Source organism: Diabrotica virgifera, chromosome 2 (assembly GCF_917563875.1).
Source record: "Diabrotica virgifera virgifera chromosome 2, PGI_DIABVI_V3a".
In the NCBI taxonomy this organism is placed as follows: Eukaryota; Metazoa; Arthropoda; class Insecta; order Coleoptera; family Chrysomelidae; genus Diabrotica; species Diabrotica virgifera.
Window position 1 is genome coordinate 261,537,082 of NC_065444.1, and position 12,867 is coordinate 261,549,948.

The 12,867-nt window shown below is 33.2% G+C and overlaps 1 protein-coding gene across 6 annotated transcripts in view; it reads right to left on the reverse strand.

The window, feature by feature from the left end:
- Positions 1-12,867, reverse strand: part of LOC126880604 (uncharacterized) — a 605,043-nt gene that overhangs the window by 49,844 nt on the left and 542,332 nt on the right. For all 6 annotated transcript variants that reach the window (XM_050644584.1, XM_050644586.1, XM_050644585.1 and 3 more), the window contains 2 exons: positions 4,296-4,517; positions 1,365-1,737 (listed from right to left, as the gene is read on the reverse strand). In XM_050644584.1, coding sequence (XP_050500541.1) covers positions 1,365-1,737; positions 4,296-4,517 — 595 coding nt within the window. The remainder of the gene's footprint in view (positions 1-1,364; positions 1,738-4,295; positions 4,518-12,867) is intronic.

The following is a 12,867-nucleotide window of genomic DNA, read 5'->3' on the forward strand; positions in this document are numbered from 1 at the left end:
TTGAAAAAAAAGATTAAATTACATATAGAGCGCATTTTTAAATTTTCTTAAAAATCTTCCTTTCTCTCCATGTAACTTGAAAATGATAAGAGATACAGTAATAAAAAATAAAAAGGAAATTTTTATCTGAAAAAGCCCTACATTTTTGTGTGGTATGTATCTTCTTTTCGTATCTCTTATCTTTTTCGAGTTACATGGAGGAAAAGGAAGATTTTTAAGAAAATTTAAAAATGCGCTCTATAATTTGATCTTATTTTTTTAGCAACCATTCATTTTAATCCAGTCCAACTTTTTGAACATAGAAATAACACTATAATAAAAAGTACTGTAGAAAAAAAACGATGTATTTAAATTCTGATGGATAAGGGGTTAAAAATACTTCTCATTTCTTCTTAAAATACATTAGTCATCAACTTTTTTGCAGAATATCTCGCTTAGTTTGAAAGTCATCGACATTTAGTATTGCTCATTTTAAGGGTCTGTTTAAGCTCTACAAAAGTTATTATTATCATTATACACCTAAAATCGACAGTTTCTCTGTTATTTCAAGTTGAATACACCGATTTGAGTATGCAGCAAAAAACAAACTCTTCTTACCTACCATATCCCTCTCTGTATTTTAACTAGAAGATTTATGAAGGAACGAATCTCTTTGTTTTTTATAACCTACAGAAATATTTTATATAGTTTTTTTTGTTAGATGCATAGTTTTTAAGGTATTCGCAAAAATCCGTCTGAAAAGGTGTCATTTTTCAATGAAAATGGCCAATTTTCAACCACGAATAACTCAAAAAGTAGTGAGTTTTTAAAAAATAATTATAGAACAGTTTTTGCTTAAAATTAGATTCTCTAGCCTCTTCCGTGGTTATTTTAACGAAAACATTTTTCACCCCCGAGAAGGGGTGGAAACCACCCCAAAGATAAAAGCGCACATCGGCATAGGGTAGACTGTGTTTCTTGTACTATTCCCTACTTACTGTGAAAATATCAAGTAAATCGATATAGTAGGATGGAATTCGGAGCCAAATACCCTCATTGACTGCCCTAATCACAAAATAATAAAAAATTAAATAATTAGGAGACAAACTGGTATTACAAACGCAGTTAAAAGAATTACAACGCTAAAATGGAACTGGGCGGGACATTTGGCCAGATTGAAAGATGGAAGATGGACCAAGAAAACATTAGAGTGGAGACCAAAACACTATGTTTATTGCTAAGGTGGAAGGATGACTTCAAGCGCATCCATCACAACTGGATTTAGGGTGCTCAACATCGGATGCGATAGAATTATTTACGGGAGGCTTATGTTCAGCAGTGCACTACAGCTAATGATGGTGAAGGTTAAAAATACATAAACGTACCTAAAATATTAGCTGTATCCGCTGACAGCCTTTTATCGGCACTAGAAACTATTTCGTTATCACAATTGTCGCTAGGACTTTCCTCCAAAACCTCCGAATTGAAGGAGTTGCAGTGTTTGACGTTAAGACTCGTGAGGGAGACCGGAGATGATGCATCGACCGAACTGTCGCTGCTGTTTCTTTGCCTCTTGTCCTCCAGAAAACATGGTCGGTTATGGTCAAGGAAGCATTGCTTGGAGAAGGCTTCCAAGTTAGGAGTGTTATCGGGACTGTCACTGCGTAGCTGATGGACCAACATGGATGCTAAAGCTTGATTTTGCGTTTCGAGTTCCTGGATCTTGCTGTGTAGGCAGTTGACTTCTTCCTTCAAACCCTGAAATTACAGTGGAATGTTAAAGTTTTGTTTTTGATTTTTCTTTCTATTTAAAAAGCAATAGATGTGTTTTTTAATTTTACCTATAAATTTCTGCATATTGATCAACGAAATAGTTACAAGAGATGTTGACACACTCGACATCATTGTCAACACATTATGGAAAAGGACACGATATTTGATAAAAAGGTACAAAAAATCCGGATCTTTTGGTCTGCGTCATGATTGCAAAATAGTAAAGTGACGAACTCGAATGGCTTAATTAGTTAAATAAATATTTTTTTTTCAGTTTTCCATCAGCAGTAAAATGTATTTTGTTTTAAATAAATTACGTACATAATTCAAAAATGAAATTTTGTTTGGCCACCCTGTATAAATATTTATGTTAATGTTTATATTACTCAATAGAGAATTGAATAACCTTTCAAATGAGATACCACACGACCCCTGTTCTCATTTAAATCTAGGGAGATGAAATCTAAAAATATTTTTTATAAATATAAAAATATTTTTATATTTATAATATAAAATTAATAAAAATTTATTTTCGCTAAATTATATTTTACTGTTACAGTGCTTATTCTACATTATTTTATAGGTTAAAACAACGCAGCATTGATCAAGGTTTTATTAATTTATTTATACGAAAAAGAAAAAAAAATATATTTCAAAAAAATATGAGGTTGTTTTGATATTCATAAAAATGCCATGTTTTATGATGGAACGATATTGTTTAACTTTTTTAAAATGAACGGGGCTGTATGCCTTAAAAAACAGAATTAACTTTGATAAAAAACATTAGGCAGTTTCGACTTTGTTCACGTTACATGGGTCTTGCTTAGTACTTGCAAATATGGAAATGTGTGGAACAACTAGAAATACCTAAACCATTAATCAGAGTCATAAAAAGTACAGAATCATAGAAAGTCAGAAGAAAAATACCAGTGGAAGAAAGAATAAGCAAAGTGGAAGGCCAAAGATCCAATGCATTCAAAATAAACAAAGAAATAAAACAGGAAGATAGTTTAAGCCCATTGTTGTTCTTCATGATAGTGGATAGAATTATAAATAACCTCAAAGCTAAAGAAAAAAAGTAAATACAATAATTGGATACAAGAACTTGCGACCAATCAAATTAAGAGTTAACTCCACGCAGATAATTGTACTAGTAGCGAACAATAATAATAAAATGCAAAGACTGATGAATTCGTAGACTGGAGAAATACTAAAAATGAAAGTGGAGGTGAATATAAATAAAACAGAAACGATAATAGTTAATCAAAAAGAAGTGGAAATAAAAAAATAGAGGAAATCAATATACACAAACTATACAATTAACACAACAATACTAGGACACAGATATGTAAAAATGCGAATCAAGAGGAAAATTCACAATGCGATAACAATTGCAATAATAACATATGCAAGCGAAAATTAGACATTTGAAAAAACATATATCAAAAATCAACGCAATCGAAATGAAGCATTTGAGAAAAATGTGCGTGAAAACATAATGGAACAACATAAGAAATGAAAGTATCAGACAAATGACAAGTAGCAGAAACCTATTACTGAAACTTATATTAAATAGAAGCAAATATTCTGGTTCGAACATATTCATAGAATGAAACCAGATAAGGCAAATATTACAATTGGGAAGTAGAAGGAAAAAAAAAGACGAACACCCAGAAGAAATGTAAAAGTATGTATTATTATTAGCTATTATTTATTATAATGGATAAATCAGATCGAAGAAATAGGTAGAAATAAAATGAAAACTATTGAAAAGTTAAATACGATGGTCAAAAATGGAGATGCATGGAAAAAATTGATAAAAGAAGAATCAGAATCTCAATTCGACGCTTGCGAGGACAAAAGGATATGAGGAGAAGAAGAACCAAGTTTAGCAGGTGCGTTAAAAATACTGTATTTTGACATCAGCAAATGGTTGAAATGAATAAAACTCTAAGCCTTTTTTAAACCAGCATGCTGCAAACTAACGGAAGTGAGAACAAAAAATAGCTAGGATCGAAATATCACGAAGGTAATGATGAATTCAGAACGCCTGCTCATAAACATCATAAAGAGGAGAAACAGAATACTTCGGCCATATAATTAGTGGACCTAAATACTATCTACTTCGACTTATAATACAAGGAAAAGTGGAGGTAAAGAGATGATTGGTCAAAAGTCGAAAGAAACTTTCATACCTGCGTAATATTAGACAGTGGTGTGGTTCCACAGTAGAAGAATTATTTCCCGCAACAGCCGATCAAGGCACATAAAGAAAAAGAAGACATAAAATTAAAGAATGATTAACAAATACACACCTACTGACAACATCTACGCATATATTTTACCTATGTACATAGTATATTATAATAACTGGTGCGAATCATGTTTGTTTCTCTCAACCCAAAAATTAAAAAGATTGGTCTTATGGTGTGGATAACACACAATTTTTTTTGTAGAGCAGTGTATCAGATACAAAATATATTAAGAAATGTTTTATGTAAGTGACTACCTACACTACAGTATTAAAGTAAAATAAAGCCTACTTTTTGTGTCAACAGAGCTCTAACCACCTGATTAGCGACATCGTCCAGACATCTCTCGTATTGTTTTCTGGACTCTTCGGCCTGTCGTTGCAACGCCGCAGCGTGCGCCTGGAGGATTCCTTCGGGATTATTGTCTCTGCCCGCTTGTTCGAGTTGCTGGCGTAAAGTTGTTATTTCCGTATTCAGACGGCTTATCGTGCTTTGATATTGTTGGCAGCGGTTCTGGAACAACCAAATAAATATTAAACAGAGGTGGTAAAAAGAAGGAAATGAGGGAAAGGTCACAGTTTATCATACATATATCAGTAAAATATCTTTACCCTTCAATAATGGTTTTGTTTTTCCACATTTTATTATAAGCAGTGGTTTTTAATGGTTGTCACTTTTTAATGAGTGATAAGTTGTCTGGTGAATAATAAAAGAGTACATTGTAAATGCATCAAAAGTCGATTTTAAGCTGCTAAAACCCTTTCCCCTATCTTTCCAGATAGGAAGGGGTAGTTTGTAAGGGTATGAAGGGTAGGGAAGTATAATAATTGACTTTCAAAAATATATTAAATAACGTGAAAGGAACATATTTCTCCATTAAATGAATAATTCAAATACGTCAATCTTAACTTTCTGAATTATTTTCACAGAAGAGTAGTTTCCTCTCAAATAGCAAAAATTATCTAGACTCTAGACAATATAACTTTTGAAGTTGAGGATCAAATGAGGTGGTATATTAATTTTCAGGTCAATCCATGCAATCCGAAAAAATTGGGATGGTTTATTTCATTTTTATCTTCAGTGACTATTAGTCCATACAAGTAAGGTAAAAACAATCAATGTTGGGGACTATGACCGGGCAAGGTATTTGACAAATTTTTTGAGTTTTATGGACATCGACAAACAAAAACTCTATGTTTCCTACAGTAGGTTCCTGAAACAAAGGAATGAGTATACCAGTATGAAACGAATACCTATATAGCCTAAGTTTTGCTTTCGACCAAATATTCATCGTACAAGACGAAGATGACCTCAGCTATATGATGAGAAAACTGGCACAGGAATATACAAAGAATGGGATGCAAATACACCTAAAGAAAACTGAATATCTAACAACAGAGAATATAGCAATAAAACAGATGGAAATAGACGAAAGTAAACAAATCAAAGGAACAGACAGGTATAAGTATTTAGGTTTCATAATATAAAACAAACATAATATAAGAACGTCAGTATGAAACCAAAAGGAAGAATATATAACACCATGACAAGAAGTATCCTGACTTATAGGTATAAAAATTGAATAATAAATAAGAAAACCTAAAACCAAATAAGAGCAACTGATATGGAATTCCTAAGGAGAAGCTGCAGAATAACGAAAAGAGATAGAATAAATAAAATAGGTCATAAGGAAAGAATGGGAATGACTTAAGATATAATAAACCACATAGAACAGAGGAGATTAACCTGGTACAGACATGTCAGAAGAGCGAATAAAACAAGTTGGATAAACAGTTGTTTTCTATCTATGCAGTCGACCACAGCTTCTTTTAGACCCATTTCTTCCTTAATTGTGTTTTTTCGAACCCTATCAAGTTTCGTTTTTCTAGCTGCTCTTCTTAATGCATCCATTTCTGTGGCTTCTATTTTCCTTATTTGATGTTCTTTCAGACGCCACGTTTCAGATCCGTACAGCAGTGTGCTTTTTATCATTGTGTCACATATTCTCAATTTTCTTTGTTTTCCTATTTCAGTACTCCATAATATTCCATTCAGAGATTTAATTAATTTTCTAGCTTTATTTATTCTACTGTTTATCTCTGCATCATCCGTTCCTTGTTTGTTAAAATTAATTTCCAGGTATCTACAGTCTTCACATCGTTTGTTTCGTATTGTTTTATTGTTTTCCAGTTGCAGGTCAGTAGTTTCCTCTCCTACGCAGAGGTACACCGTCTTTTCCTTGTTCATTATCAGACCCCATTTTTCAAAATTCCTCATTTAATTTTCGTATCGTGTACTCGAGATCCTCTTTGTCATTTGCACATATTACTTGATCATCGGCAAATTGGAGGGTATACAAACAAGTGTCATCGTCCACCTGTATGCCCATTCCTTTGCATTTCGATTTCCACTGGTGGAGAGCTTTACCAATATAGATTTTAAAAAGTGTCGGTGATATGCAGCACCCCTGTCGTAGGCCTTTATCGACTCTGAATGGTTCCGATATTCTGTTGCCTAATTTTATCTGGGCTTCTATGTTGTTGTATATATTCGGAACAGCCTTTATGAGTGTATGATTGATTGAAATCTCCTGGAGTACCTGCCATAGGTTCGAGATAGGTATTTTATCATATGCTTTTTCTAAATCTATGAATGTAAGGTGTGTTGATCTATTCCGTGCTAGTTTCTTCTCTATAATTTGTTTCAAGCAGAACACGTTGTCTGTGCAAGATCTACCAGCCCGAAACCCGCTCTGCTCCTCTTCCTCTTGGCTTTTGTATCCGTCTTCGATCATATCTCTGATTATTCTTCCATAGATCCTACTTACCGTATTCGTTACTGATAGCCCTCGGTAGTTATTGCAGTCTAATTTGTTACCTTTTTTAAATATCGAGGTTATGAAAACTGTTTTCCATTCCTCTGGGATGCTTTCTCCATTGACGTACTTTGTGAATATGTATGCAAGAGATCTAAACAATTTCTGCGTTCCGATTTTTATCAATTCTGCTGATATTTCGCTGGGGCCGAGGGATTTCCCATTTTTAAGCTGTTTTACTGCTTTAGTCACTACTGCTACATCAATTAGTACTTGTTCGCCTTCTATATTTATTTCATTTTGTGCTTGATCTTTGTATTCTGTTCTGTCTTCGGTAAGTAGATTCTTATAATGATCTATCCATTTTGTTGTTGGTATTATCTGTATTGGGTTGTAGGATTTATTATCGACTTTTACATTGTTAACGAATTTCCATGCTTCACTGCATTGTCTACCTCCGATATAAGTATCTATTTCTTTGCACTTTTTATCCCATGTTTCTCTTTTTCCCTGCATGATCTTTCGCCTTGTGTCTTTTTTCTTTTCCCTTGTCTTTTCTGAGATCTTCATCTTATTTTGTGTTTAGCCATTTTAGATATAGCTCCTTCTTTTCTCTAAAGAATATCGAGTACCTTCCTAGATTAAATTATGATATCTTCGTATGTCTCTTTGATATTTATATAACTTTTATTTTTGTATTGATTAAACCTTCATAATAAAATATAATCGCACAAAAAAAGTTTGGTCTATTTCTAAGCACAATATCCCAGACCAGAATAAACTATTCTTTGGTGGAAATATTGACTTTTCTTTCTGTACAAGTCGCTAAAGTTTAAAACACTTCCTAATAGTCTTCCTAACGCTGTTCTATCAAGTTAACGAGGTCGAACCCGTCTATTTACTTTTTACGGGTCTCGTTGAACTAAGAATTCGTCAAAAATCAGCTGACAACGAAAGGAAAGACACTTCGCCATCCAGTTAATGCGATTTCCGCCTCTGTCGTCGTAGTCGGCCGACGTCATAAAACCGATAAAGTTTAATTAGTGGAAGAAGAGATAGTGCGTGTAATGTCCCAGAAGGGTAAAGAGAAATCGACCTTAGAATCCGTAGCCGCCCGTAGAGTTAACTATACGGGATGTATCGTTTTACTGGCATCTCAAAAGAGTGCTCTAACTCGAATGTTATATCGGATAGATTCTGTATTCCTTAAAATTAAAGCACGATTAGAGCATACTCTTTAATTTTTGTGAGCGAGATCATCATCATCATAAATCAGCCGTGATTTGTCCATTGTTGAACATAGGCCTCCTCCAGAAATTTCCATCTTCTTCTGTTATGCGCCTCTGCTATCCAATTGGTCACAATTTTTTTGAGGTCGTCGGTCCACCGCACTGGAAGTCTTCCTCGGCTTCGCTTGTCTGCCCGTGGTCTCCACTCAAGCAATTTTTTTGTCCATTTGTCGTCTTTCATTCTTGCAACATGTCCCCCCATCTCCATTTTTGCCTTGCAATTTGTTCGACACTCCGGGTCGTCTACCAATTTCCTTTTTTGGTACTCTCTTTCGTAATCTTATTCCAAGCATTGATTTCTCCATCTTTCGTTGTGTCCTCAATTTTTCGGCTGATGTTTTGTGAGAGTTAAGGTTTCTGCTCCGTATGTGAGAACTGGTAGAACGCACTGGTTAAAAGCTTTCCTTTTTAAATTAATTGGTATAGTCTGGCTAGTGATTTTAGTTATTAATTTTGACAATTTAGTAAAATTGGCTTTTACAAAACGTGTCTATTTTTATAGACCCGTAGGTTGAGTGCACATAACAAGGTTTTTTGGAAAAAGCGTATGACTTCCTTTTGAGATGGCTGCAGATCTAATCTTTTTTATTTTGTGTATTTTATCAAAAATTCTATTTCTAATTTTTTTCACATTTTTCCGTAAGGTGCGCCAACTTTCTGAAAACCTTGAGTTTTAGGGGATTTTCGGGGATTTCCCCATTTTTAGAGATTTCAAAATAGATGTAATCAAGGTTTTTTATGTTATATACAGGGTGTCCCGAAAAAAATGGTCATAAATTATACCACAGATTCTGGGGTCAAAAATAGGTTGATTGAACCTGACTTACCTATATACAATAGTGCACACAAAAAAAAGTTACAACTCTTTGAAGTTACAAAATGAAAATCGTTTTATTTTCATATATCGAAAACTCTTAGAGATTTTTTATTGAAAATTGACATGTAGCATACTTATGGCAGCAACATCTTAAAAAAAAATTAAAGTGAAATTTGTGCACCCCATAAAAATTTTATGGGGGTTTTGTTCCCTTAAATCCCCCCAAACTTTTGTGTACGTTCCAATTAACTTATTATTGTGGCACCATTAGCTAAACACAATATTTTTAAAACTTTTTTGTCTCTTAGTACTTTTTCGATAAGCCAGTGTTTATCGAGATATTTTGAATATAGTATTTTTACTACAAAAACGTTATTACGTAGGTCAAAATTTTTGACGTAAGAGAACTGTCAAAACGTTAGAATGTGACTTTTCATTATTGCCGTGTTTATAATAAACATAGCAATAATGAAAAGTCACATTCTAATGTTTTGACAGTTCTCTTACGTCAAAAATTTTGACCTACGTAATAACATTTTTGTAGTAAAAATACTATACTTGTCAAATCCACCACATATAATATGTATATGGTTAAGTACAATTATAGAAACCTGTTAATAATCTGAAAATTTATTTATAATTTATATTTTTAGGTATATTTTGAAAAAGAAGCCACATCTCGATAAAACGTGACTTATAGTTAATAGTAAGTTAGGTTCAATCGAACTATTTTTGAGAAATTATTCAATCCTGGGAAAACTAATAAGTATTTTTGAAAAATTTAAACGCAGAATGAAAGATTACGTTCTTAACGAGGACCGAAAGTCCCTGAAAACTTCTATAATGTTTATTTTAATAAGTTACAGGGGTGAAAAACTAAGAGAATTTGTACTGTAATTTTTAATTTCAAATATCTCATTCAAAAGAAACTTTTTATTTATTCTAAGGGACTTTCGGCCTTCGATAATAATTTAGTCTTTCTATCTGCGTTTAAATTAAAAAAAAATATTTATTAGTTTTTTCAGGCCAAATAAAATAGCCAAACTAGTCCATTCTTTCACGGTTTTTGCTCTAAATTTTAAAGAACCGCTTGGATTGACATGAAATTTGGCATACGCATAGCTTACATGTCAAAGAAAAAAAGTGATATTGTGCCGATGTGTGCTTTTGCCCTGGGGTGACTTTCACCCCCTCTTGGGGGTGAAAAAATATAAGTCTAAAATAAGTCCGGAAATGGATAAACTGACTAATTCTAAGTAACTTTTGTTCTATAGAGCTTTTTTGCCAAGTCAACACTTTTCGAGTTATTTGCGAGTGAATATGTTCATTTTTCAACAAAATAACTACATTTTTAGACGTTTTTTCGCAAATAACTCAAAAAGTAAGTATTTTGTCGAAAAAAACGTTCTTAGCAAAAATATAGCCTGTAAAAAGTAAAAAAAAAATGGTGTACGTGTTAGGTCTCTGGACCTCGTAAACCCGAGTTATAACCAATGAAAAATATATTCATATTCACCAAATTTCAAATAGAATACTTCGAAGTGAAATATCCAAAAAATTAAACACTTTTTGGGGAAAACCCATTATATAACTTTTTTAAAGTGTTTAAAAAAAGCTTTATTTCTGTTTTTATAAAAAGTTTCTAGCATTAAATTTAAGCACGTTACGCTCAAAATAAAGTTGGTCGCTTTTGTTTTGGCAAAAAATCGGGAAGACCACCCCCTAATTAGCAACTCCCTAATTAGCAACTTAAATGAAATTAATCGTTGCCGCTCCACAAATTATTTACCTTATGTTGTGTTTATATGATCTGTAAGTTTCATCGATTCAAAGTGCTATTTTGGAAAAAATTTGGTTTTAAAGTAAAATTTTTAAAAATTTTAATTTTGAAAAATATGCTTTTTTTCAAAATAACTTAAAAATTGTTAGTGATACTAAAAATATCGAAAAACAAAAAAAATCAGCATTGCTTTTCTGAATATCATGTATTTTTTGTTTTTCTATTAGACAAAAATTGATTGAGATTTGGTGTTTCTAAATGTGCATACATTCGTGATGAATGACTCGTTCAACCCCTTTTAACTACAGCCCTTTCAATAATAAGGACTTTGAACCGATGAAACTTACAGATCATATAAACAATACATACACGGGTCAAGAAACTTGTGAAGTCGTAACGATTAAGTTCATTTGAGATACTAATTAGGGGGTGATTTTCCCGATTTTTTTACCAAAGAAAAAGGGACTAACTTTATTTTGAGCGTAACTTGTTTACTTTTGATGCTAGAAATTTTTTTTATAAAACAAAAATGAAGCTTTTTTTAAACAATTTAAATAAGTTGTAATGAGTTTTCCCCGAAATGTGCTTAATTTTTTGTTATTTCACGTTAAAGTATTCCATTTGGAATTTGACGAATATGAACCTATTTTTAATTAGCTATAACTCTGATTCTACTAGGTATAGAAACGTGATATATACACCATTTTTTTAAAAACTTTTACAGGCTATATCTTTGCTACGAATGTTTTTTTGACAAAATACGTACTATTTGAGTTATTTGCAAAAAACAGTCTAAAAGTGTGATTATTTTGTTGAAAAAATGAACATATTCACTCGCAAATAACTCGAAAAGTGTTGACTTGGCAAAAAAGCTCTATAGAACAAAAGTTACTTAAAATTAGTCAGTTTATCAATTTCCGGACTTACTTTGGACGAATACTTTTTCAGCACCAAGAGGGGGTGAAAAGCACCCCCGGGACAAAAGCACATATCGGCACAATATCACTTTTTTTCTTTGACTTGTTAGCTATGTGTGTGCCAAATTTCATGTCAATCCAAGCGGTTCTTTAAAATTTAGAGGTTTTGCAATATTTTACCGTTAAAGAACGGACTAAACAGAGAGCAAAGAAAGCAAAATCTGATTTTAATCAGATTAGATGTATCCGAGATGAAAATAATAAAATACTAGTTCACGAAAAGGATGTCAAAAAGAGATGGAGAAAGTACTTTGACAGCTTATTAAATGAAGAATTTGACAGACAGCCTGTGCAGTCAACGGTGACAGTAGCAGCAATGGTCACCAAAATAACAAACGAGGAAGTGGCTCAAGCGCTTCAAAAAATAAAGAAAGGAAAAGCGGTTGGACCAAATGATATTCCTGGGGAAGTATGGAAAGCATTGGGAGAGACAGGAACAAGATAGCTAACAGGTTTATTTAATAGAATTATGGAAGTTGGACAAATGCCAAACGAATGGAGAAGCAGTATACTAGTACCTGTCTACAAAAACAAGGGAGATATGCAGCAGTGTACAAACTACAGGACTATAAAACTGCTTAGCCACACCATAAAAATATGGGAGAGAGTAATTGATAGACGGATACGTGAAGAGACCGACATATCCGAGAATCAATTTGGCTTTATGCAGGGCAGATCAACAACAGACGCAATTTTCATTATAAGGCAGTTGATGGAAAAATACAGGAGTAAAGAAACAAACGCTCATATGGTATTCATTGATCTTGAGAAAGCATATATGATAAAATTCCTCGAGAGATTCTGTGGTGGGCACTCAATAAGAAAGGAGTCCCTGGTGCATATGTAAAGATTGTGAGGGATATGTATGAGGGAGTAACGACTAGTGATAGGACAGGTGTGGGAGCGACTGATAAATTTCATGTGAAAGTAGGATCGCACCAAGGCTCGGTGCTGAGTCCGTATTTATTCTCATTAGTTTTGGACCAGATAACAGCGAAACTACAGGGTAACATTCCACGGTGCTTAATGTATGCTGATGATGTCGTGTTAGTAGGAAATAGTGAAAGAGACTTAGAACAAAAACTGGAACAGTGGACACGAGTTCTGGAGGAAAAAGGTTTAAAACTTAGTAGGACAAAGACAAAGTATTTGGAATGTTCATTTAAAGATGGAGTTACTACAAAT